Source organism: Lampetra fluviatilis, chromosome 30, assembly GCF_964198595.1.
Source record: "Lampetra fluviatilis chromosome 30, kcLamFluv1.1, whole genome shotgun sequence".
NCBI classification, from domain to species: Eukaryota; Metazoa; Chordata; class Hyperoartia; order Petromyzontiformes; family Petromyzontidae; genus Lampetra; species Lampetra fluviatilis.
Genome location: NC_136304.1, coordinates 5711829 through 5738606, shown reverse-complemented (window position 1 = coordinate 5738606; position 26778 = coordinate 5711829). Strand labels below are relative to the sequence as shown.

Genomic DNA, 26778 nt, shown 5'->3' with positions numbered 1-26778 from the left:
GGAGAGCCATAAAAGCCAAATATTTCTAAATATATTTCATTGAGAGCCATATAGTATTTTTAACGTATAATAAATTTAATATGTCTTACTTTTAATGCGACTTCTGGTCACGGGACCCGTGACCCGAGAAATTTTATCTTCAAAACTAATTTCTGTTTACTTTAAAATGACACAGTAGTATTAAGCAATATCGCAAGTATTTTAAAATCAGTTCCAAACTGATTTTATTTTATTATTATTATTATTTTCAACTCAAAATTGTCTGGGAGCCATATGCCGTCACCGGAAGAGCCATATATGGCTCGCGAGCCATAGGTTCCCGACCGCTGGGCTAGGCTGTAAATAAATATACATGCAGTATGTGAGTGCGTGTGCTGTGGGGAGAGTTATGTGTAGTGTAGCGGTTAGCGCGCTGTGCTACGAACCTGGCCACCCGAGTTCGATTCCAGTTCACAGCCAACACCGGTGACGATTATTTGAACTGGTCTTGAGCCTTCCTTAGGGAGACTCAGCCTCAAATGAGCACCTGGTGTGCTGTGTAAACATCACCACTGGGGAGACAAAGGCGGTCGTGCGTGGTGCTGGCCACCCACCCCCTCGTGTACTGCTCCGGCCTTCATAGGTGCTCGCTAACAGCACTTGCCCCAATATTCTGTTCAGGCTATATAGGGGATCTTTGTCTTTTTTGTGCGCCTACTATTGATCTCAAGCCAAATCGGCAGATTTCCAAAAAATAGTCTTAAGACTCAGTGAGGCCATCCTAATTAAGCGTGCGTTATAATAATCATCATGATATAACAAAAAAATGAATACGTAACGTTGCGTCTCATTTTGCACGTCTCCCACCGCGTTGCGTAGGTCCGATAAGTAAACGTTTTAGCATATGAAACGCATATTATTTACACGTCATTTGCATTAAAAACACACACACACAGTCACGTGCCATCGTTTCATTGCACACATCTATCGTTTGGGTCAACCCTCTAGCATCTATGTGTGTGACAGAGTGACAGATTGTAACGGGAGGGTGTGAAGCTGAGTGGACTTGTCGACGACCGGTACCAGCGGTGTCAAGATCGGCCTTTGTGGAGGAGGCTCGTGAAGGACGCTGCTGCTACTGCTGCTGCTGGGCAGTTGGAGGCAGTCGCCCCATCCAACAACAACGGAGGGCAGAGGAGCGACGCTCACAATAACGTGCGGAGCGCCGGGTGGGGAAACACAGCATGTAGGGGGTACAGCTGGTGTGCATCTACCAGTCGTCTCAGTCAGCCAGCCCATGGCACCTGAGTCTGTCCCGAGACCTCCTGTCGGCAGCGAGTCATCGACACTCCACGTGGCCTCTAAGTGCACCTGGCCTGGCACAGGCGCCGTGGTGACGTCACCGTCACTGAGTGGCGAATGGCCGGGTGTGTATTGTTATTGATTGTAACATGTGTGTCCAATTGTGTGCGCTGTGAACCCGACGACTTAGTATCAGTTTTCAGTTTCATGTATTAGGTATATAACCCTGTAAGCCATGCGGCTCTTGATTCGGGTGCAACCGCAACAAACAAAAACATGAACAAGAAACATCTTGAAGTGACTACGCTCAAAATAAAAATCCAGGAAAAAACAGCAAGACTCGAGTTCGATTCCCGCTCACGGCCAACGCCGGTGACGATTGTCTCAATCAGTCTTGGGCCTCCACTATTAGGTCGACGCAGCCTCTGATGAAGTACCTGTCGCGGTGTGTAAACGTCAGCACTGAGGAAACAAAGGCGGTCGGACGGGGTGCCGGTCACTACCCTACTTGTGAACAGCACTTGCCTCAACAGCTAAAGACTATAGGGGGCGGGGCGGGGGGTGATCTTTGTGTACGCGTGTGTAATTTAAACTATGCTGTGCGTCTTCTTGGTTCTTTCGGTAAAGTCACGTAGAATGGAAATAACAAAAATAATAAAAAATAAAACATATTTTGTTATGTTTTATTTTTATTATTTTATTATAACAAAAATAATAAAAAATAAACATATTTTGTTATTTTTATTTTTATTATTTTATTATTTCCATTCTACGAACCAATAAGATGAATCCCTGCAGTCACGAAAGCTTGAAATCGAAATTTATGCTGTGCGTGTTTGTGCCTGCGTGAGTATGTATGTGTGTATGCTTCTGTCTATGTCCGTGTAAAGTGTTCAACCTGGCCATTGTGCGTTCCCAATAGAAGCACCCTGTTCTTCTTGGCCCAGTGAAAGCGTCAGGTCGACGAACGGTGAACTCTCTCGCACTCACGCACCCCGCATCTCTCACCTTCGCACTCTCGCGCTGTCTCACTGGATCTTATTAGGAGCAGTTCGTGGTACAACGTCCAGAGAAAGAGAACATTGAGAATCACCAGCCCCACCGAATGTTCCAAGCAAAATTACTTTTTATATATCTAAAAAAACACAAGTCATCCACGAGTCGGTGTATTTCGGCATGCGACGACTTGCAATAGATTGATAATAATGTCAACTCGTAACACTGCGCTGCGGCATGTGAATCGCTCGCTCTCGTAGAGAGAGAGAGAGGACGACTCAGAGGCGTCAGGAGGAGGAAGTACATATGAGCTGGAAGGCAGCAAGCAGCAGCAGCAGCAGCCACGCGGTGAGCTACAGACAACAATTGCCCACGCTCTGCGGTCCTCTATATATTGAGGTGTTATCAGCCAGAGGAAACCCACGCGTGCGAGGGGCCAACACTCTATCCCATACAGACTTTATCCAGCAGTGGATTGATCTAGTTATATAAATTATACAATTGTTGTTTTATAGTTATCATTATCACCAATAATTTCATTCTTTGTTTTTATATAAATACTGTATGTAAATATGACACTAATCTTGAGTGAGGTAACTGTGTCTGATGCCATGCATTATATATATATCTATCCTATTAATTTTCCCAACTCATTACGAGAATATACAGCATGCATTTTAAACAAGCAGGCAAGCCAACTGCCTAGCCGGGGAGTTGTGATATTAGACAAAAAACTTGAGCTGTGAGACTGTGTGCAGGGGAAATTGATTTTGTCATAAACGTTGGCATTTGACGGAACAAAATGTTATTTACGAGCATCCTTCAATTATATTACACTGGCACGTTGAGTCGAACAATCCGCTCGGTGACGTGCTGATGATATTGCAGAGAAATAAATCACGATGTATACGGACCGTGAGCGCCAGCGCGTTGGTGTTAATATGCACATTTAGTCCTGGATGTGTGCAATCATTCTATTATTGAGTGTGATGGCAATTTGCTCGGGATCTACAATAAATGCCAATGTCGAGCTCTGCTAGCCACGAGAGGGCTTCCGTAGAGAGTTCGTGTCGTGTTGCTATTCCTCCGTTGAAGGAGCACAACCCGCAGTGGTTTAGTGGGACAATGACATTACATTTCAAGCACGTTGCTGTATCCGCAGAGGCAAGTGATAATCACCATGACCCATGAATGGAGGCCTTCCAAAATCCGTCGCTGTCTCTCACGGTGTTTATTTTTGTGTGTTCGTATCGTGATGTAACGATCCGTCCAGCACCGAAGCACGAGCCGATTTCATCGCTCCATCTCTCTCCCGATTGAGCGTCCACTCGAACGCGTTCCGTTCCTTGGCTGCTACGCTGTCACCATTCTTAGCCACCGGCAATGGTCTCCTCTGGCCATGACGTGTCCCCCGCCTGCAGGTCGCTCGACTTTCGTTCGCAGTCTTAACGATGTGCTGGATTCGTGTGCGAATTTAAAATTACGCACGTGCAGAGGTGTCTTCAACAGCAAACGAAATGGAATTTCCCAGCATTCCTTGCGCGTGTCAAGGTGACACCGAAGTTCTGGAGCACGTGCTACCACACAGACACGTGACCGATCGCCTGCTTTGTTTTTTTAGTTTCCTTTAAGGCGAATGTTTTTTTTTATCAGATTTATTGACGAAAGAACAAACGGAACAAAAGATGAAAAATGGGCAAAGAAGCGTGGAGAGGCGCGCCCTTGGGACTTGCACTTCGAGACGGGAAGAGGAGCACGTGGATTTTATGCATGCATGTTGAAAAACACAAAAACTCACAATGCATATTATTCTCGCATTTTATCGCAAAAAATAGCAGATTACTTTGAGTGCTCCGAGTACGGGAGGGTTATGAGAAGAGCAGGAAAATGACAGCTCTCTGATTTTCAATTGCAGAGCAATGAGTCATCGACTCGCGATGATGATTATTAGTGAACACTGTATTTATGTATGTTGAACTTCTTTCGCACCGTAGGACAACGAACTAAACACAAAAGGCAACAGGCAAGATTTCAAAGAACATAGGCTGTTGGGGGGACATCATCCTGACTCTTGAGAAGAGTGCGTGGAGTTTTCGGCGAGACGCTCGAAGGGGCCGTGACCCACGGTCAAGACGAATGTCGTCGAGGTGGCGGCCAAACGACAGAACAGGCCCCCGAGATGACGTTCGCCCTGGAGACGGAGCGTCGAAATTAATCACTTCGCGTTCTACTGTCGTGGGCAAACAAAAATGAAACTTGCTTGCATGCTCGTGAGGTGCGAATCGAAAGCAGTGGGACGGCGAGGTAGGTTATTGAGCTGACTGTGGGAGGCTTTGAGTGCTGACTGTCCAAGAGCGTTTGCGTGGGTTTACCACCAGGCCCAAATAAATAAATTGAGAGCAAAAAAAACAATTCGATATTTGCCGTGATATGTTGTGAGTGTGTGTCTGCGTGCCTGCGTGCTCGCGCGCTTGTGTTTGTGCGAGGGAATGTGTGGTGTGTTTACTAACAGCACTTGTCCCAATAGTCGGTTGAGGTTATACATACGGGAGATCTTTTGTCTTTGTGTGCACAGCCGGTAAGGTTGCGGTGAGCGCGCTGCACTTCGAACCCGGCGACCCGAGTTCGATTCCCCCTCACGACCAATAACAGTGGCGATTATCTGAACCGGTTCTGGGCCTCCCCTCGGTCGACTCAGCATCAAATGAGTAGCTGGTGCGGGGTGTAAACATCTCCTCTAGGGAGACAAAGGCGGCCGGGCGTGGTGCTGGCCACCCACCCCCTCGTGTGCCGTACCGGCCTTCATAGGTGCTCGCTAACAGCACTTGGCCCAACAGTCTGCTAAAGGCCATACGGGGGTTCTTTGTTTGTTGTTGTTGGTAGACGTTGCGTGAGCTTGTGAAGGAATTGGCGCATCCCGTGCCAAAGCAAAAAAAAACACTCCATTCTCCCGCTGGTACCCACGGGACCTCCGCTCGATCAATGTTTCCCCTCCAAAGAAGAAGATGAAGGAGATCGCACAGGTGCAGACCAGCGGATTAGCAACGGTTGGCTACGTACGGTGCGAAAGACTTTCTACGTACATACATCTCCTCTTGCTTTCCTGTGAACTGCTTTTGGTGATTCGTTTGTCGTGCTTCGCCCGCACCCCCCACACGTCCGATTAGCACGGTTGGTTATGTACGGTGCGAAAGAAGTTCAACAACATATGAACATTCACTTCGCGCGTGCATGCATGGACGTGGGACAGATTTAGTTTTGCGTTCAGCGCTAGATACTTTGGAGAAAAAAAACACTCCTGCTCTTAATAACACCACTTGCCACAAAAGAATTAATCAGAGAGTTTGCGTTGAGGGGGTAAAATTTGCCTCCCCCCCCTCTCTCCCCAACAACAGCAACAGTTTACATTGATAATGCGCCCATAACCTGACAGCGACAGGTCACGCGGCCGCCGAGGGTGGCGCGTTCGCCCCCTTGTTGCAGAGGTTCGCGGTTCGGATCCCGGTGGCCGCCCCGATTAATGCTGCAGGCGTAATAATCGCCTGCTGCAAAGTGAACGTTAAAGAACCCGTGGCGTCATTTGCCAGCGTAGGCCATTGTGTTGCGGCGTCATGGTTCAATCGTTGTCACATTTCAAATATTACCCGCAAATGTTTCGGCAGTGAAAAGGTTTCAGTTTGGTGTTTTAACATCTTAACACCTGTTTTGTTGCCAGAAAAAAGGGGACAAACCTATTATCATATTTTGGTACTGGCAAAGGAGGTCCCATGATGGAGATATCTAGTGCGTTTGATACTTCATAAGTAAACAGACGGTGGTCTCTGACCGATACGAAGGCCAGAAGGGAAGGTGATAAAACAAGGTGCTCGAAGCATGAGGTTGAAAACGAAGGAAAGGAACGTAGCAGAGGCCTGACATCAGAGGCAGATTTGACCACAGGTGGATTTGCCTGGGGAGGGAATTCTTAAAATTCGTTTGACGTCAGACACAAGGATCTGGTTAGGGATCAGCAGGATAAGGAGAGAGAAAATATGTTTTTTTTATCATCTTTCGAGGTATTTTGCTTCAGTGATCCATGGCTAAATTTCGATTTAAAGCTTTCGTGACTGCAGGGATTCATCTCCTTGGTTCTTTCGGTAAAGTCACGTCGTGAGAATTATTTTATTATGTTTTATTTTTATTATTTTATTATTTCCCTTCTACGTGACTTTACCGAAAGAACCAAGAAGACGATCCATGGCTGTACATGACCAACATGACGATGAGCATATCCGATCTCGGCAGAGAATGATCTCAGAAGCCAGGCCGACTTGAACCGGGCTATCTGTATTGGTGTGCATCGTGCATGACAGGTTGTTATAGGAAGGATACTTGGTAGGCAGCAGTGCAGTTGGACTCTACTTCTATGGCTCCCGCGGCGTTTCTTCCTCCATTCACAAATGCGCACCGGCCACGACCGTCATGGTGCTGGATAGATGATGGCTGCTGCTGCTGCTGATGATGATGATGATGATATCGATGGGGTAACACGACGCTAACTGGCTGTGACGGTCCCACCTGATGACGGAGACTTGTGTTGCCTCCGAAACGTCGTGATTTTTGTTTTTATTTTATTTTATTTTCATTAATTTTGATGTTTTACCTACGTGACTTTACCGAAAAAACCTAAGAATATGATGATAACACTATGGGAACCTCATTTGCCAGTAAAAATATGATAATTGGTTTTTTACCCTTCTATCTGGCAACAAAACTGACACCTTTTTACAAGGAGTCATTTTTGCATAGACCGCAATACCTGCAGTCATAATACAAACAAAAGAACATAACTCTGATAATGTGCACTGTCCTTGAAGTTGATTGGTCCACACCCGAGACAGCTTTCCTTAGAGCCTAGTCTCATATGGGTTGGACCAGATGACCAGATGACGCCAAAATGCCTTTTGGCGTCAAGTTGATTGTTGCCAGATAGAAGGGTAAAAAACCAATTATCATATTTTTACTGGCAAATGAGGTTCCCATAGTGTAGATGCTTGCCCCGAGCTCTCATACTCTGATGGTGCATTGTCTTTGAGTTGTGCGCCTTTTGGCGTCATCTGGTCCAACCCATGTGAGACTAGGCTCTAAGGAAAGCTGTCTCGGGTGTGGACCAATCAACTTCAAGGACAGTGCACATTATCAGAGTTATGTTCTTTTGTTTGTATTATGACTGCAGGTATTGCGGTCTATGCAAACATGACTCCTTGTAAAAAGGTGTCAGTTTTGTTGCCAGATAGAAGGGTAAAAAACCAATTATCATGATGATAACACTCAATGGGACACGTCCTGACTACAGGCCAAAGTGCCGTGAGGCAACACGTGGCAGCACAACAGCGGCTCTGTGCACACACAGTGGTATAGACAAGACACATGCGTCATGAGTTCCGTTGTTTATTTCCCTACACGAGTCATATATCAAACACAATCTCTAGTGGGGCTGTGGAACTCACTCACACACGTATACAATTGACGTGTATTTATACACCGCCGTGTAATAAATAGCGAATCGTAGGGGCCGTCCATAAATGACGTCCCGCGATTTTGGACGATTTTTTACCCCCCCCCCCCTTCGTCACTCGGCGTCACAAAAAGTCAGACCCCCATTCAAATATGACGTCACAAAGCTCTGCCCCCCCCCCCCCCCCAAAAAAAAATATAAAACATGCTTAAAATCGCTTTAAACTATCGTCATTGTAGTGCGTATTTAATGTGGCGCTGCACTCTGATGTTGTAGGAGAAAACATTTATCAAAAAGTCTATTTAATTAAGTAGAACGTGTTGTCAATGTTTATTTAACGTTGCGCATATTGATGTGACGTCACATTTCTCAACCCCCCCCCACCCTCGTCACAAATCGTCACAAATGTCTGACCCCCCCCCCAGGTGCGTGACGTCATTTATGGACGGCCCCGTACAACATTCTCGTTATACCCAGATATGATGTAGTTCTCGCGGCGTGCTTCCCGGGTCGCTGGTCGACTGTGGTAGGCGCAGTCATGGCGATAGGTGGACTGGATGTGGTGTGCCGGGTGGACGACCTGCACGGACTCGACGGAAGTGAATCTCTGGTTGGACCACGGGTTCCAACTCTCAGTTTAGCACGCTTCGTCTTGTATCGAGCTTCCCCCCCCCCCATCAGTTTGTCTACTTACAAATTGAAATGTAAGGCGTTACACGCTAAACGCGCCTAATGATTGGTAAACACGTCACGCGTTACTCAGTGCGTACTCCGTGTCACGTCTGACATAAAGACAAAGATCCCCCGTATAGCCTTATCAAACTGTTGGGGAAAGTGTTGTCATCGAGCACCTATGATGGCCGACACCGCACACGAAGGGGTGGGTGGTCAACACCACGCCCGGCCGCCTTTGTCTCCCCAGCATCGATGTTCACACATCGCACCAGGTACTCATTTTAGTCAGAGTCGACGTGCTATAGGCGAGGCCCAACAGCGTTTCAGATAATCGTCACTGGCGTTGGCCCTGAATCGAACTCGGGTCCACCGAGTTCATAGCACAGTGCGCTAACCACTGCGCCACCGCTCCCCGTCACGCGCACGCACGCACGCCGACACACCGCGCGGAGACGACCCCCAACATCTCTCCCCTCTCCCTCCATAGACGATCACGCGCACGACCCCAGAAGCCGAGCGCTCTCCCCTTCGTCCGAACGCTTTCCTCCTCTCGGTGTCGCCGCCGCCGCCTCCTCCTCCTCGATGTGCCACGTGGAGCCGTCCCTAGCGGCCCGGCCCCGGTGTCTCTCGATGAGGCGGCGGTGGCGAACGTTGGCCGCCCACGTCTCCCATCGCGGCTTGAACACCAGGGCGATGCTGCCGAGGAGCACGAGCGACGTGAACGAGGCGAGCGCTCCCACGCACGCCCAGCGGCGTTGCCAGTCCGACATCGAGCCGGAGCCGGAGTCGGAGTCGAACCCGGCAACGGCGGGGACGCGGGCGGTGGATCTGCGTTGAGCCATCGTCACCTCGCGGCGGCGGAGGAGCGCGGTCGGAGGTCCGAGAGATACGAGCGGCAGCGGTGGCGTGAGATGCTGCTGGGCTGCTCGATGTTCGACTCTCGGATGTTGAAGTTGCCGTTCGTTCTGTTGGCGGTGGTGGTGCTGAAGTGAGTGTTGCAGATGTGGATGTGGTTGTGACTGCTGCTGCTGCTGGTGCTGCTGCTGTTGTAGCAGTAATAGTTGCTGTGGTTGTTGTTGTTGTTGTGGCGGTGGTTGTTGTTGTTGTTGTGGCTGGTGGCTGGGTGTTTGAGATGTGAATGTTGTCAGCGGAGAGACGTGTGGTTGCTGGCAGCCACGCGTGGAAGTCGTGACCTCGCGCGGGGAACTGGGGTTAGAATGACACAAACAACGAATGCTCATCATCACAAGGCCATCACAACACAATCGCTACAGAAAATGCCAGCATTGCGACATAGCAACGTGAAATATCGTCAAGGTCAGTCTACTACAGTTTACTCTCCCACATTCTGCTGTTAGATTCTGCACGGTTGGCTACGTACGGTGCGGAAGACGTTCAGCATACACAAACACACATTTAGCAAACGCTCATTAATGGCATTGGACATGCAACCGCAGGACTCTCTTTAACAAAAACAACCGTAAGATTTCAGGAAAGGGAATTATCACTGGTATTATTATGATACCAGTGGATTCGAGCGGGATAGATCTGCTGGACGAGATCATGGCCAGCTTGACGAGACTCGTGGCGTAATGGTAGCCAAAGGAGAGAACGCATCCAAGGGGACGCGGGAGATGGAGCCATGCTATTGGGTTGACGTGCAAGCAGGACGGGAGGTGGATGATTGAAGCAACACTGGAGAGCGAGCGGATGGCCACGGCGTAGGTAAAGGACTTCAGCCGGCAGTAGATAGACAATGACTGATGATTGTGATGATCTAATCAAATGTGAGACGGATTAAAAATAAAAACTCTGAACGGTTACAAATGATATATAATGGGTAAACAGTCAACGTGTCTTCTCCTTCACATATAATCCATCTCTCCGCATACAAAAACTAACTAAAGTATTTCTCACTTGACTCATCAGCCGCACGTGCTTTCTGGGAGGACATCATATCAGTAGCATTGATTCAGGATAAGCAATCAATGCTGCTGGATTTCTGCACTACCAGACGGCCGTTGTGTAAGAAATACTTGTTTTAATCGTTGTGTAAGAAGATATTTTTATTTGTTTACGCGGAGAGACCGATTATATGTGAAGGAGACATTTAGCTATTATTTCCACTAGATTTGAAGCTTTCGTGACTGCAAGGACTCATATTCTTAGGTTTTTTTCTGTAAAGTCACGTAGGTAAAAAATTGAAATGAAAATTAATAAAAGTAAAATAAAAAAATAAATAAAAATCACGACGTTTCGGAGGCAACACAAGCTTCCGTCTTCAGGTGGAACCGTCACAGCCACGACAGCTGTATCAAGTAAATGAGAGATTACAAGAGCTACCACTCCGTATATATAATGGTTGAGGGGGGAAGGGCCCGGAAAGGCACACTTTTTTATTAATATATTATCTCCACTCCTGTCCGTCTCGTTTTCCCTGTCGCGTTGATTGCTCGTCTTTCTCACGTCTGCCCCAATTAAAATCGTCTCGCTCGCCCCCCATTTGGCTCTCCACTAAATTGGGTTAATTTATGCCACGCGTGCGCGCACCCAGTGTTTGTGAGGAATCATCCCAAAGACATCATCATCATCACTCGCTCGGTCAAACCGCGGCTCTGTCTCCAATTCTCTCGCTTGTTGCCTAATGGGGCGCGTGTCGTGTTGATTAATTAGGGGTGGAAGGGGTGGAAGGGGTGGGGGCCCGGGGGGAGCGAGGATGAGGATTGGGGAGGGGCTGGCAGGGACAATAAAAATCGTTGTGTCAAATGTGTTGGGATACTTGCAGCGAGTGTGATGTGTGTGATAAGAACAAATACACTCAACGCATTTTTCAATGACGCTCAAGCCTTTTATGGCCCTTTTTCATATCACAGACAAAAAAGCCGGACGGGGGGTATTGGCCACCCACTGCCCACGTGTGCCGAGCCGGCCTTCAAAGGTGCACGCGAACAGCACTTGCCCCAACAGTCTGTTAAGGCTACATGGGGCAGCAGTGTCTTTGTATGCATAATTGAAATGTGCATGTTGTAAACGCGCGGCCATACACGAAAACAAATATCCTCCGTATAGCCTGCGACAGGCCACTAGGGCAAGTGCTGTTAGCGAGCACCTATGAATGTCGGCATGACATACGAGTTCTAGATTTGAAGCTTTCATGACTGCAAGGATTCATATTCTTAGGTTTTTTTCGGTAAAGTCTTGTAGGTAAAAAAACTAAAAGTAATAAAAGTAAAATAAAAATAAAATAAAAATCACGACGTTTCGGAGGCAACACAAGCTTACGTCTTCAGGTGGAACCGTCACAGCACGATAGCTGTATCAAGTGATACAGCTATCGTGCTGTAACGGTTATTTTATTTTACTTTTATTAATTTAAAATGTTTTACCTACGTGACTTTACCGAAAAAAACCTAAGAATATGACATACGAGGTTGTGGGTGGCCAGTCACACACAAACCCACGCACGTACATACCCGGGCGTGGAGCAGGGATCTTCGCGGGGAGGACAACCCGACTCTCCGGGGCCCCCCGCGACACACGGAGAGCCGTGACCGGGGCAGAGAGGTTGATCCCCCATGCTGGTGGTCATAGTGGTGGTGGTGGTGGTCGTGGTGGTGGTGGTGTCCGTGTTACAGCGGTGGGCACCTGTACACACGCGTTTGCGGCAGGTAGAACATGGTGTGAGTGTTGGGACGGGCGAGTGGATTAATGAGTGAGTAATTGGGTGGGTGAGTGAGCTCGTGGGCGGATCAGTGGGTGGGTAAGTGAGTAGGTGGGTCAGCGGGCGGATAGATGATGAATGGGTAAGTATGCAAATGGGTGCGTGAACATGGGTAAGTTCGAAGTGGAGCGGTTCACTCCAAAACCATTGACGATTATCTGCACCGGTCCTCGGCCTCCCCTAGGTCTACTCAACCTCAAATGAGTAACTGTTGCAGTGTGTAAATGTCGCCACTGGAAAGACAAAGGCGGCTGGGCGTGGTGCTGGCTAACAGCACTTGCCCCAACAGTATGTTAAGGTTATATGGGGGATCTTTGTCTTCGTAGGTTCGTCAGCTTGTGGGTGAATGAGCGGATAAGTGAATGCGTGAGTGTGTAGGCTAATGGGTGGGTGACTGAGTCGGTGCTTGGATAAGTGGGCGAGTGAGTGAGAGAAAGAGTCGAGTAGTAAGAGTGTGAGTAGTTATCTTCGTGCAGTCAGTGGACGGGCCATTGAGGGAGGCAGTGAGCGAGTGATTGGGTGTTGGTGAGTGAGCGTGTGGGTGAGTGGGGTACGAGAACAACGCGATCGTGCGTGCGAGCGAGCGAGCGCGTATGAATTAGTGAATGGGTGTACATATAATCGCGTGGATGGGTTAATGAATCGGTTACAATGCACGAGTCGGTGGGTGACTCAGTGAACGAGAGTTGAAGCATCATTTTTTTTTATAACCATCTCATTGAGATGGATATCAGTTCCAAATAAAAGTGTTTTTTTGTTATGTTAATGTCCGTCGCTGTGCCTTACAGCGGAAAACAAAGCCTGGTCTTCGTGTTTCATCTGTTCACGTCCGGCTACACCACACATGAATCAGCATCAGATTATTTAATTACCCTGGAGGAATCCGATCAGCTATAAAGCTCTTTTTTCACAGATTTCTAGTACGCGATCAGAACGTTGTAACAACAATCAATACAAAAACACGATAGCGTGCAAAGTACGGGAAAGGTAAACGAATCGTTTAACAAATATACAAATAAAACGAAACTATTTTTTCATCTTACCAGAAACGACCTGGCCACAAATTATATCTCAACGAAGTGGCTTATCAAGTGGTAATTTATAGCACGGGGACTCGTTACCACAATCATTATCACAATCTTCATCACAATCATCATCATCACAATCATCATCATATGCATCATCACCACAAACATTACAATCATCACCACAATCATCACCACAATCATCACAATCATCATCACCACAATCATCATCACCACAATCATCATCATCACAATCATCACAATCATCATCACAATCATCATCACAATCATCATCATCACCACAATCATCATCATCACAATCGTCATCACCACAATCATCACCACAATCATCACCATCATCATCATCATCATCACAATCATCATCACAATCATCATCACCACAATCATCATCACCACAATAATCATCATCATCATCACAATCATCATCACCACAATCATCACAATCATCATCATCACAATCATCATCATCACAATCATCATCACAATCATCATCACAATCATCATCATATGCATCATCACCACAAGCATCACAATCATCATCACAATCATTATCATCATCACAATCATCATCATCATCACAATCATCATCATCACAATCATCATCATCACAATCATCATCACAATCATCATCACAATCATCATCATATGCATCATCACCACAAGCATCACAATCATCATCACAATCATTATCATCATCACAATCATCATCATCACCATCATCATCACCACAATCATCATCACAATCATCATCATCATCACAATCATCATCATCACAACCATAATCATCACAATCATCATCATCACAATCATCATCATCACAATCATCATCACAATCATCATCATCATCATCATCACAATCATCATCATCACAATCATCATCATCATCACAATCATCATCATCACAATCATCACATCCACGCGAGGGTGTTGCGTGACTGTTGGTGGATCACGTAATGGCCCTTTCTTCATACCACAATAAATAATGTATGTGCTATGAAGGCTCATTGCCCGAAACGTTGCCTAAAATATATTTCATATTCTTTGGGTCTTTCGGTAAAGTCACATAGATAGGTTCAAAGAAAATAACAAAAAAACTACGACGTTTCGATCGCAACACAAGCGTTCGTCATCTACGTGACTTTACCGAAAATACCCAAAGAATATTAATTCATGCAGTCACGAAATCTTTAAGTCAAGATAAAACATAGTAATTGTTTTACTTTTAAGGCCACACTGCTGTAACCGAATATGTTGAGCGTTTCGTTTAAACATTGAGATTAGTCGCTTATCATGTTTTCGTTGCTGCTGTTGTAAGGGCAGTGCTACTGAGTGTGTTGTTGTTGTTTTGTTGTCGTGTTATCTCTCTCCCGCGCTCTGTGGTTCACACCGCCGGTGGTGAGAGGCGAAGAGTGACAGCGCCCAGCGCGTTATCGCGCGACTCACGAATTCAATTAACACAACTCCCCCCCCCCCCCCAACAGCCCCCCACAGCCCCCCCCCCCCAACTCCCCCCGAACCCCCCCCCCAACTCCCCCCGCAGCCCCTCCCCCCAACTCCCCCGAACCCCCCCCCCCAACTCCCCCCGCAGCCCCTCCCCCCAACTCCCCCCGCAGCCCCCCCAACTCCCCCCGCACCCCCCCCCAACAGCCCCTCCCCCCAACAGCCCCCGCAGCCTCTCCCCCCAACTCCCCCCGCAGCCCCCCAACTCCCCCCGCACCCCCCCCCCAACTCCCCCCGCAGCCCCTCCCCCCAACAGCCCCCGCAGCCTCTCCCCCCAACTCCCCCCGCAGCCCCCCCAACTCCCCCCGCACCCCCCCCAACAGCCCCCGCAGCCCCTCCCCCCAACAGCTCCCGCAGCCCCTCCCCCCAACAGCCCCCGCAGCCCCTCCCCCCAACAGCCCCCGCAGCCCCTTCCCCCAACAGCCACGCAGCCCCTCCCCCCAACAGCCCCACCCCCACGCCCACGCGTGTATCAATTAAAGCAAAGCGCGCGAGTGGGCAGGGTGATGACCCACGGGTGACAAACACGCAGAGAACGCCCGCGCCGCCCGGCGTCTCTCTGCACGATGCAGGCGCGTGTGCTTGGGGGCAGCCAGGTGGGGAGCGGTAGTGCAGCGGTTAGCGCGCCGCGCTACGGGCCCGGCAGAAACCCCAGTTCGATTCCCCGCTCAAGGCCAACAACACCCAGTGACGATTAATTGAACCGGTCCTGGGATCCCCCTAGGTCGACTCAGCCTCAAATGAGTACCTGACGCGGTGTGTAAAAACATCGCCACTGGGGAGACAAAGGCGGTCGGGCGTAGTGCTGGCCACCCACCCCCTCGTGTGTCAGTGTCGACCCAGGTCATTGCTACTCGCTCACAGCACTTGCCCCAACAGTTTGTTATTGGCTCTATACGTGAATCCACGGTTCCCATTGTGAGAGATGGAGAGGGTGACACACAGAGGTAGAGGGGGTTACAGAGGTTGTAGGAGAGAGAAACGGAAATAATGAATGAGTGGGAGAGGAGAGGCAGAGAGAGTGAGTCACTGAGAGAGACATTCAGGCAGATAGAGATGGAGAAAGTTGGCGAGAGAAGGGTGATAGAGAGAGAGAGAGACAGAGTGGATGAGATAGCGACAGAAAGAGAGAGTGTGACAGAGAGACAGGGTAGGGGCGAGAGAGACAGAGAGATATAGATAGTGGGCGATGAGAGAATGGTGATATACAACCACATGGTGGGTGCGTGAGAGGCGTAGAGAGCGCGAGAAAGAGTGGGCGAGAGAGAGAGAGAGGGTGAAATACATCAGACGGAGAGAGAGAGAATGAGTTGGCGAGAGAGAGGGTGAAATACATCAGACGGAGAGAGAGAGAGAATGAGTGGGCGAGAGAGAGAGTGACATAGAGAGACATGGAGGGGTCAATCCTCGCTGCGCCCCCCCCCCCCCACACATCCCAAGACGCCCATCAATTACAGACGCACAATCGAGTGCGACGTTCACTGCGCTCGCGTAATTAACTCCCTCGATGGATCCCCAAGTGGCGTCACGGTGCAGCGCGGGCAGGCGGAGTCGCTAGAATCGCCGCTCCGTCCGTCCCTTCGCGTTCATCCCCCGTCAGGGTTACAGCGAGGTTGGTTGGCATGGGCCTCGGTGCAGGGAATTAAAAAATAAAATAAGCAGCAGGATGAGCAACCAACAGGGAAATTTAAAGTGTGTTGTTATTGTTGTTGGTGTTGTTCGGGAAAATGGAAGGAAACGGAAAGAGAGGAAGACCTACCAGAAAATAGCTTGATGACGACGACGTAAGAAAGTGGTGCCAGAAAGATGTGGCACTAAATGAGCATATTGGCACAAGACATAGTAAAGTGGAAACAAATGACGAGATGTGCAGTGGACGGACTATTTGCCCATGATGATGATGTTGATGCTCATCAGGTGGTGCTCAGAGAACTCAAGAGAATGTCGCCCCATCAGAGGCGTGCCAACGCCAAACCAACACCAGCACCCGTTCCTCAACCCTGCTTCTCACCTGGAGTGGGACTCGAACTCAGAGGCCGTGGCCTCCGTGTGTCGCACAGCGCTCCCGTCCAGCCTGGCCGGCACCTGTGTGCAAACAGAAACGAGCCCGCGAGTCGCTCACAGCTCCGGCTACAATACTCCACTCCGGGTTTTTCAGTCTCAGTTGCATGACGCGTGCAGGTGGATTCCACGATGTATTGGATTGCGCTGGCAGTGGCTGCATTATCAGTGCTGCTTACTCACGCAGAGACCATTACACTCACATCGAGGCGCATAGACTCACAAAGAGACCGTAGATTCAAATTGAGACCCACAGACTCATAGCAACCCATCGACTCACGGATAACCCCATATATTATACTCTTAGGTTTTTTTGTTAAAGTCACGTAGGTAAAAATAACAATAATAAAATTATAAAAAATGAAAATAACTCAATTAAATCACGACGTTTCGGAAGCAACACAAGTCTCCGTCTTCAGGTGAGACCGTCACAGGTAAATTTACTGTATCAGTAAACGGAGACTTGTGTTGCCTCCGAAACGTCGTGATTTAATTGAGTTATTTTCATTTAATATTATAAAAAAAAATTTACCTACGTAACTTTACCGAAAAAATCTAAGAGTATGAATCCTTGCAGTCACGAAAGCTTCCAATCTAGAACCCCAAAGATTCACACAGAGATCCAGAGGCTCACAGAGACTCATAGACTCGGAAAGAGACCCACAGCCTTACATAGAGGCCCATAAACTCACATCGAGGTCCTATAGACTTTCATGCGGATTCACAGACTCACACGGAGACCCATATTCTCACACGAAGAAGCACACACACAACCTGAGTGCTTATTCTTTGGGTCTTTCGGTAAAGTGACGGAAATAAGTTCAAAGAAAATATAACAAAACAACAACAAAAAACTACGACGTTTTGATCACAACACGATCGCTTGTGTTGTGATCGAAACGTCGTAGCCTTTTGCTATTTTTGTTATGTTTTCTTTGAACCTATTTATGTGACTCACCGAAAGACCCAAAGAATATGAATTCCTGCTGTCACAAGCTTTAAGTCAAAACTTGAGTGCTTCTCAGACGGGAACTAGGAGATGAGTGTACAGCAAGTGGGTTCATGAACCCGTCTGCATTGACGACTGAGTGTTAAACTCCTCTGCATGCTTGTTGGTTGTCCGGGTACTCTGATCTCCTAGCACACAAAGCGAAACTCTCATTAATGGATTTGGCCCCAATGTCCCAATGTATCAGCCTGCGGACAATAAAACATACACACACACTCTTGAGATTCAGCAAGGCTCTCCGAATAAAATAAAGTGTACATACTCTTTGGTTTTTCGGTAAAGTCACGTAGGTAAATAAAAACAAAATCACGACGTTTCGGGCGCAACACAAGCGTCCTCCTTCAGGTGGGGACAACTTAGCGAAAGTACAACCGCTTAAATTTCGATTTAAAGCTTTCGTGACTGCAGGGATTCATCTTCTTGGTTCTTTCGGTAAAGTCACGTAGAAGGGAAATAATAAAATAACAAAAATAAAACATAATAAAATAATTCTCACGACGTTTCGTCCACAACGCAAGCAGTCGTCCTCAGGTGAAGAACAGGTCTGTCGGGAAGACAGCGTCTGAATGGGCACCACCAGGCTTGGCAGCGTATATTTAAGCTGGGTTGGAGGGGGGAAGGGGCGCCTTGACAAAGGAATTTGCATATCAAGAGGAATTTAGCATATTTATGGGAAATGCAGATATGGGATTAGTCACTACTTGTGGAATGCGTAGGAGGTGGGGGGGGGGGTTTCAAAGTCATATTACACACCGCTTAAGTGTGTCGACACACACGCGCCCGAAACGTCGTGATTGAATTTCTTTTAATTTTTTACCTACGTGACTTTACCGAAAAAACAAAAGTGTATGAATCCTTGCAGTCACGAAAACTTCAAATCTAGAACTAAAGTGTACAATGAAGAAATTTTTCTCTGTTGAAAAAAAAGAATTGTTCCATAAAAAAATAATAACGATTTGAAGGGAAAGGGTTCGAAGTGACCTCAATATTGGACAGGTACCTCGAGACAATGATTGGGCAGAGGAGTAAGGAGGAATATCGTTCTTTGATCAATTAAGCATTGCAAAACCCCGTATATTTGTGTATGAATTTAATTCGAGGTGACTGGGTACAACTGAATTATTCACCCGGCGCCCCACCGAGTCAGTTACGCGGCATTCATATGATGATATTCACTATGTTCAATAGTAATTTGTTTCTTGTTAGCAAAGTACATTGTCTGCTTTGTCCAGCACAGGCGTTAAACATTACGCGACGTCATCCTCGTGAGGATACAATTGTGTGCCTCTGTAATGAGCAGCCTGGATTTCGGAAAAATACACGGCTCGCGATTTTTAAATAAAAATCAAAGCGGGCCCATCGGTCCCTAGGCAACACGGGGTGACGGAGTCGTGCGGGCAACAAAAAATTGGGACGCTGAATTTTTCAAGGATTGTCACCAAATCAACGGTGGTCTTTGAAGTCGAGAGAGGAGGGTGGTATATAGGAGGGTGGTACCCGTTCACACAATTCCGGGCAGCTTGAGACGTAAAGAGAGTCGCGAATCGAAGACCATGCTGCAGCGGTGAAGTGGTACAGAGGCGAAAAAACACCCCCCAAAATAAATACTAAATACAATTCTAACATTGTTCTTAAAGGGGGGGGGGGCGTATAAGTGACGTTTCGGGAAATGGCCCTTCTTCATAGCGTACAAATTAGAGTCTCGCATACGCTGCTACTGTTTCCGAAATCCTGCGCCGAAACTGTTGAGTTGTAATATTGGGTTTGAACCGTTGGGTTTAGTTGGAGCTGGGTCGAAATTGTGTTGCAATGGATGAAAGGCTGGATAAAAAAGGCTTCAGAAGGCTTCCTGTGATTACATCGTCCGCGCGACTTTTCTACCGAGTCAAGATGCTCTCTCGCAGCGGGATTTGAGAATGGGAATTTGTGGAGCGATTTTAATATAATTGGAGTGAACATGTAAAAATAAATGACATGGAAATTGATAGGATCCTTGGCGCGAGACTAATTTGCTCACCCTCCAATTACCTCTGTTGACAACGTATTCTGTCAGCAAATCTAGACTCTCTGTAGCTACACGGTCATGAAAGCCTTGTGGGGTCCTGGGGAGATGGGAGCTGATTGAAGCTCGGAGGGAGAGCAGAGGCAGAGCTGGGAGAAAGAGAGGGGGGAGTTGGGGGAGATAGGAGAGAGAAGGAGGAAATGGAATGTAGGGCGAGAGGGGAGCTGGGAAAGAGGGAACAGCTGGAAAAGAGAGAGAGGAGAGGTGAGAGAGAGAGAGGAGAGAGCTGGGATAGAAAAAGGGAGCGAGGAGAGAGAGAGTGAAAAAGATCCGGCAGGGTGCTTGGTGTGGGAACATTCGAATGGTCTGTCGAGGAGCCTCGTTATTGAAGGGGATTTAAGGGCTGGCTCCCTGCTAATGGACTTCGATTGAAGTCGGCAGTGAAAGAGACAGATCGAGTTCATGTGTTCGCACATCTCGACACTGCGATGCATTTCAAGTGTACGGGAAAATGCACCTCCTGCTTAAAAAGAAAAAAACTACATTACCGATCTTAATTTTAGAACTTTCGTGACTGCAGGAATTATTATTTGGTTCTTTCGGTTAAGTCACGTCTAAAGATAAAATAATAAATTAAATTAAATAATAGAATACGACGTTTCGATTGCAACACAAGCAATCATCATCAGGTGATGATGATTAAATAATAGAATACGACGTTTCGATTGCAACACAAGCAATCATCATCAGGTGAAACAGCACACGTGCTTGGAGCTGTTTCATTCAGACGCTGTCGCCTCGACGGACCTGGTTTTCACCTGAGGACGGCTGCTTACGTTGTGGCCGAAACGTCGTGAGAATTATTTTATTATGTTTTATTTTTATTATTTTATTACTTCCCTTCTACGTGACTTTACCGAAAGAACCAAGAAGATGAATCCCTGCAGTCACGAAAACTTTAAATCGAGAGTTAAGGGTTTCAGAACGCGTTGCGCTAACTGCTGCGCCACCGCCCCCTTCCCCCCCCCAAAAAAAATCCGTAATCTGTGTATGAGTACACAATACTATATAACATACATGGGACGCGGTAGTGCAGTTGTTATTGCACTGCGCTACGAACCCGGAGACCCGACTATTATTCCCGCTTACGCTCAATCTAAACCGGTGACGAATATCTGAACTGGTTCTGATCCTCCCCTAGGTGCCTGGTGCGATGTGATTATCATCACTACTGGGGAGACAAAAACTGCCGGGGTGGTGTTGCCCCCCCCCCAAAACCTTTCGTGTGCCGCTGCGGCCTTCACACGTGCTCGCGAACAGCACTTGCCCTAACAACCCGCTAAAGGCTATAAGGCGCGAGCTTTATCTTTGTATCTATATAACACGAGCACACTGCGTGAGCAGCCAACTGCGCGTTTATAATGAGTTTAAATGCTCGTCTCACACAGACAATAGCCCTGCACGTGACGAGCAATTGACCCACCACGCACGTTCATCTCGTGACAGCCACGCTCTTTGCACTTTGTGCTGATCGATGTCATCATCATCATAATCAGTCATGATCAATCCCCTGCTGCAGCAAAGAGCCCCCGTGTTGGCTTTAACAGGGCTGTTGTGGCAAGTGCTGTTATTACAAATTAAAGCATTCCAGACCCAGACATTGTGAGCAGCAGAAGATAGGGAGCGACCTCCTAAATCAAGCAGGGCTTCTAGATTACCCAGAGCGTGATGTTACTGATGTTTTGAAAGTGAAATTTGAGTACGGATTCGGGGTCTCTCACCTGCATCCTCCGCTGGGTCCACAGTAGCCGCCTACGATATTACATCCTGGATGGCACGGGACGGAGGCAGCTGGCGAGGAGACACGGGGAGACACAGGGGGTGGGGGCAGAGGGAAGGGGGACACATGGAAGACACGGAGAGACGCCGTGAGACACGGACAGAGGGAAGGAGACACAGGGGAGCCACGAGGATACACAGTTAGACGCAGACGGTCAGAGGAAATGTTGTGGATTTACTCTTCAAACACACCGGTGGGCTGAAGAAGTAACTAATTGGTGTTTTGTAAACGTGACACATTTTTACATATTAGCCATGTCGGGTGGTGGAGGTTTGCGACACATTTATAACAACGCGATCTAACCCACAAAACCTTTATTATGAATGACGAAAGGAGACATGGGGAAATAGGAAGAGACACTGGAAGACGCAGGAGGACAGAGAGGAGGCATTGGGGGACGTGAGCAGGCACGGGGAGACACGTTGGGGAGACACGTTGGGACGCACAGCCAAAAGAGACACGAGGAGGCGAGTGGGCGAGATACGGGTAAGGAGACGCGTTCGGGGAAACGTTAAGAGAACCGAGCCGCAGGAGAGGGAGACACTTGGAGCCCCGGATAGATAGGGAAGGCACGTACAGAAGACACGTGGCTGCGGGAGACGCGACATATCTGTAATGGTGAATTGAACCTCATAAATCACACTGGGTCCACAATTAGCGAGCAAGGGAAATATCCAGAGTCTCCCGAATTGCGCGGCTAAACACACAGGCACGTGTTCTACTTATCTCTGCATTCAAAATTGTACGGCGGAAGCTGGTATATAAGCACACCTGATATAATAAACAACCAAAACAACTCAACACATCCGTCGATAACACTGCCCCAGAAGTAAACAAATGTATAATCGGTGACGTTATGGACAATGTGCTTTGAAGGAGGGGGGCATTGCCCGAAACGTCGCCCATGATATATTTTGTATTTGTAGGCCACTGCTGTTGACGAACGTGTTCCGTTTAAAACGTCTGACACTGCTGATGAGACCCAGAATGTCAAAACCGGACCAGAGTTCACATACAATTCTTACATCCTGCTTCATATCATCGGTCTGTAAAGCCAAAGGGCCGAAGGATTAAAACACGTTTCTATTTATGTGGAGGTACAGAATGGAGTTCTGCTTACGTTTGCTAATATAAGCACTGGTCGGTTATTTAAAAATACACATCCCTACATTGTACTGGTGGGGGTGGGGGTGGGGGGGGTGAAATGCAAAGGGAGCCCGTTTAATACGAGCACACTTCAGATATCCGCACACGTGGACATGCTCGCAATGGGTGTGCTTATGGCCAGCTTTTGATGAATAATATTGCAAGTGCTAAGGTCGTGCGTTTAATAATGCATTTACTCAGCGAAAACCAGGCATGCAACACTTTGCAGGTCCGTGTTTGTATATACAGTACAGTGTAATCGTGTGCGTATGTATGTATGTTGAACTTCTTTCGGACCGTTCGGAGCCAAACGTGCTAATCGGAGGTGCTGAAACGCCCACGCACACGTTTCTGTGATTCTCCCACTGCAGTTCGACTCCCGCTCGCGGATGTCATCAGCTCTGAGCTTGCCTTGGACATATTCTAGCTTTACTCTGCTTCAAACGAGTGGACACGTACCCGTTGCGTTAACATCAACACGGGAGAGAGAGAGACAGACAAAGGTGGCCGATTGTGGTGCTTTCATGCCACTCCTCCACCACTCCCCCCTCCTGGTGTACGTCGTGGCGACCTTAATCGGTGCTCGCTAACACCACGTGCCGCTACAGTCTACAAGCCTATAGAGATGCTCTTCATCATCTTGCGTCTGTGTGTTGTCTTTGTGTCTCACGTGACGTAGTGGTTAGCCACACTGCACTTGCGAACCCGGCGACCTGGATTCGATTTCCAGCCACGGCTAACATCAGTAGCGAGTGATATTCGAACCGATCCTCTGGTCAAACCACCTCCTCGTGCGTCACGCGGGTCCTAATAGGCGCTCGCTTACCAGCACATGCCTCAACAGTTTATTTAGAGGCTCTCCAGTATATGGGTTGGTTATTTTCTATCATGCTTGTGCGCTGCAAAACTTGCCCTTACGGTCTATAATCCAGCACGAGGGATATTTGTCCGTGCATGTAGCAGCTGCTTGTGCAGAATCCATTGAATTTGCGGGGATGCAGACACGCGCGCTACTCCGAGTGTGCAATGTGCACGCAGCGTAGGCGCACAGACACGAGTGCACGCACCCACGCACGCACGCACACACACACGCACGCACGCTGTAGCGTAGCGCTTCCCCTGTACACAGTCACGCAGCATGTACGAAACTCATCTATTGACAACTATTCCTTGCATCATCATCAACAGCAGCAGCAGCAGCCATGCTCAATCCACTGCTGGATGAAGGCCTCCCGCGCCCCTCTCCTACAAGCTGTCGTCATCACGGTCATGCGTTGTTAATTAATTATCCACCGAGCAGCTGCACGTGAGCTGATTCAATCGCTCCATCTCCTCGACGGGTGGACGTCCTCTCTCGGACGCGTTCCGCTCCTTATTTGCTGCCACTCCGTCATTATTCTTGACCATCGGCGATCATCATCACCGTCGTTATCGTCACCATCATCCTCATTATCGTTGTCATTATCATCCCTTCCAGCTGTAACGTGTCCTGCTAAAACATTCCCCAATTTACTTTTCTTTCCACGGCTTCGAACATTCGTTACGAATCCGCGCGCCCGTCATCCGTGTATATAAATGTACGTGTTGAACTTATTTCGCGCCGTATGTAGCCAACCGTGCTAATCGGAGCTGCGGGGTTAAGCGTGTATCCACAATGCATCGCATCGCGGTGGAGCGACCGCATTAACTTAACGCACCCTTCCCTACGATCACAGCACAAGCGGAAGAGCCTCGACGACAGAATATACCACAGCGCCTGCTCTCTCTCTCTCTTTGCTTTGCGTACAACCATGTACACGCAATGTGTCACACAGCCAATAATACACATTCATCCCGAACAATGCAATACAATGCAGCGAAACAATGCACGCTCGAACTCCTAACTAGGTGAACGCAACGAGGGACGAAGCAGAGCCGGCGGGTACCTGATGATGTTGTTGTTGTGAGCCCCACGCTCACGCAAATCGCCACGAGCCACGACGCATGGACACCCCGCCGGGTGCGCGACTCCAGCATTGCCGAGCGTTCCCGGCCCGGCCGCGACTCGGCCGATGTACAGACGGGGAGAAGAGCTCTGACTCTGGGTGGGCTAAAGCTGGGCGAGAGCCTGCGACTTTAAGAGGGAGAGAGAGAGAGGGAGGAGTGGGGAGGGGACGAACTAGGAGATGAATCCGTGGTGGATACTATGATGACTCGAGGCTGAATTCACCCCTAGACCCAGAATCAAAATGTTGATTTAGACTGGAGGAGAAATCCGATGAGCTGTGAAACTCTTTTTCACAGATGTTCAGCACGGCGGCTGCTCAGTGCGACGGAACGCGCGATAGAGGTTGCTGAATTAATGTCCCCTGCTCTAAGCGGCCGATTACATTTATATACGTGTGGCTGTGAATATAGTTTACATGATTGGAGCGCCAAGTAATAACACTAATAATGTAATTGTTATTGCGTATTATTGTTCTTCAACTAATACCGCTGTGCTACGTTACCTTGATTGCATTTGTGCAAATTGTACGTAGCCAAGACAGATGATATATATATAGGGTTGTAAGAAAAACAAATCACAGGGACAAATTTAACTCCAGCGTCGAGCTCGCAGGAGACAAGCAAGCGATTTGGATTATCTGCTCCCCGTCCGCCGTTGTCCCCTAGCCCAGCCGAGAACTCCGCTGGCTACACACACTCACTCGCGCTGCCGTGCAGTGGATATCACAAGACAGAGGCGAACGTAACTACAAGGTGGGGTTTAATTTGCAAATGCGATGCCCCTCCTGCCCTGCAGGAAAACTCGGTAGGTAACCGCCAAGCACGCGATGACTATTGTGACATCGTGGGGCCCAGAGCTGTGACAAGAACACAGGGCCCACTCGTTTATATTGTTAATTATAATTAGGATTTGTTCTTCCTCGATATTTAAATTCAAGCCAGTATAAGGGATCCTTTCTTAAACTTAACTAATAAAAGAACCCCTGCAGCGGAGTGGAGTCAAAGGGTTAATTACATCTTCGCTCACTCATCATATGAGCTGGCGATCTCCCACTGTTCATGCCGATGAAGCTGATGTTGCTACTGATGATGATGATGTTGACGATGATGCTGTTGATGATGATGATGCTGTGAAGGTAACCAGCAACCGCGTCCTCGGTTCGCCGCGTCTCGCTCTGCGCGAGCCGCGGCTGCTGCGCTCGCTGTCCGTGGTGCTGGAGTGACGTCACGCACTCGCCCTCTCGCTCGTGCCGAGCCCTGGCCCCGCCTGAAACATTCTCCGTTATGTTCCCACAGAGTTTAGCGTTCAGACAGGGATCGATATCTTAAAGAGAGGGCCCTTGCCGATAACGTCTGGCAGTTCGCCAGCATTGATTTAAACGTGAGCCTGAGTGCTGCTGATGAGAGGCTGTTTGTGGAGACCGGTCCAGTCTTACTGCTGCTGTGTGTTTGTATGTTGCACTTGTTTTGTAGCCAAGCGTGCTAATAATCGGAGGTCTCTGCTGACGAGACTTCTCACCCGTGTGTGGAAACTGGTCCAGAGTGTTGCTTGTCTTGCATCAAAGCTGCTGAGATTATGCACGACAAAAAAGCCGTGGGGCGGATAGGTTGTGTCCAGAATGTTTTTTTTGTATGTTGAGAAGATACAAAGATGCGTAAAGGTGACACATTGTCAACTTATCTATTTCCTTCCGATAATTATTTTTTGAATAACATGTTACGCTTAAATATCACTGGATGATATTGAATTACTATTTCAATTATTATGATCTGTATAATTACTACTGCAGTATTAGTACTCCATCAACATTTGTCAAATATCTCTTAATTCATTAGTTAGGTGTCCATGTATACGGTTGTATGGGTGTGATATTCGGTGTATACTGTATAAGCTATAGATTAAAAATGATTGTGCACGTGCCCTTACGTGTTTGGTTTGTGTGTGCGTGTACAGTGTTCGTGTGCACCCAGCGAGCCGAGTTTAATTCCCGCTCACGGCCAACACCACTGACGATTAT

The 26778-nt window shown here is 48.1% G+C and overlaps 1 protein-coding gene across 1 annotated transcript; it reads right to left on the bottom strand.

Moving 5' to 3' along the window:
- Positions 1-9293: 9293 nt before the first annotated feature.
- Positions 9294-26039, bottom strand: LOC144943358 (uncharacterized). Its single transcript, XM_078870732.1, has 7 exons — positions 25264-26039; positions 24700-24887; positions 21570-21639; positions 16728-16801; positions 11923-12094; positions 9515-9655; positions 9294-9414 (listed from the first exon to the last, which is right to left on the bottom strand). Exons 1-7 carry the CDS (start codon positions 25272-25274, stop codon positions 9294-9296), a joined length of 777 nt encoding a protein of 258 aa, XP_078726858.1. The 5' UTR covers positions 25275-26039.
- Positions 26040-26778: the final 739 nt, after the last annotated feature.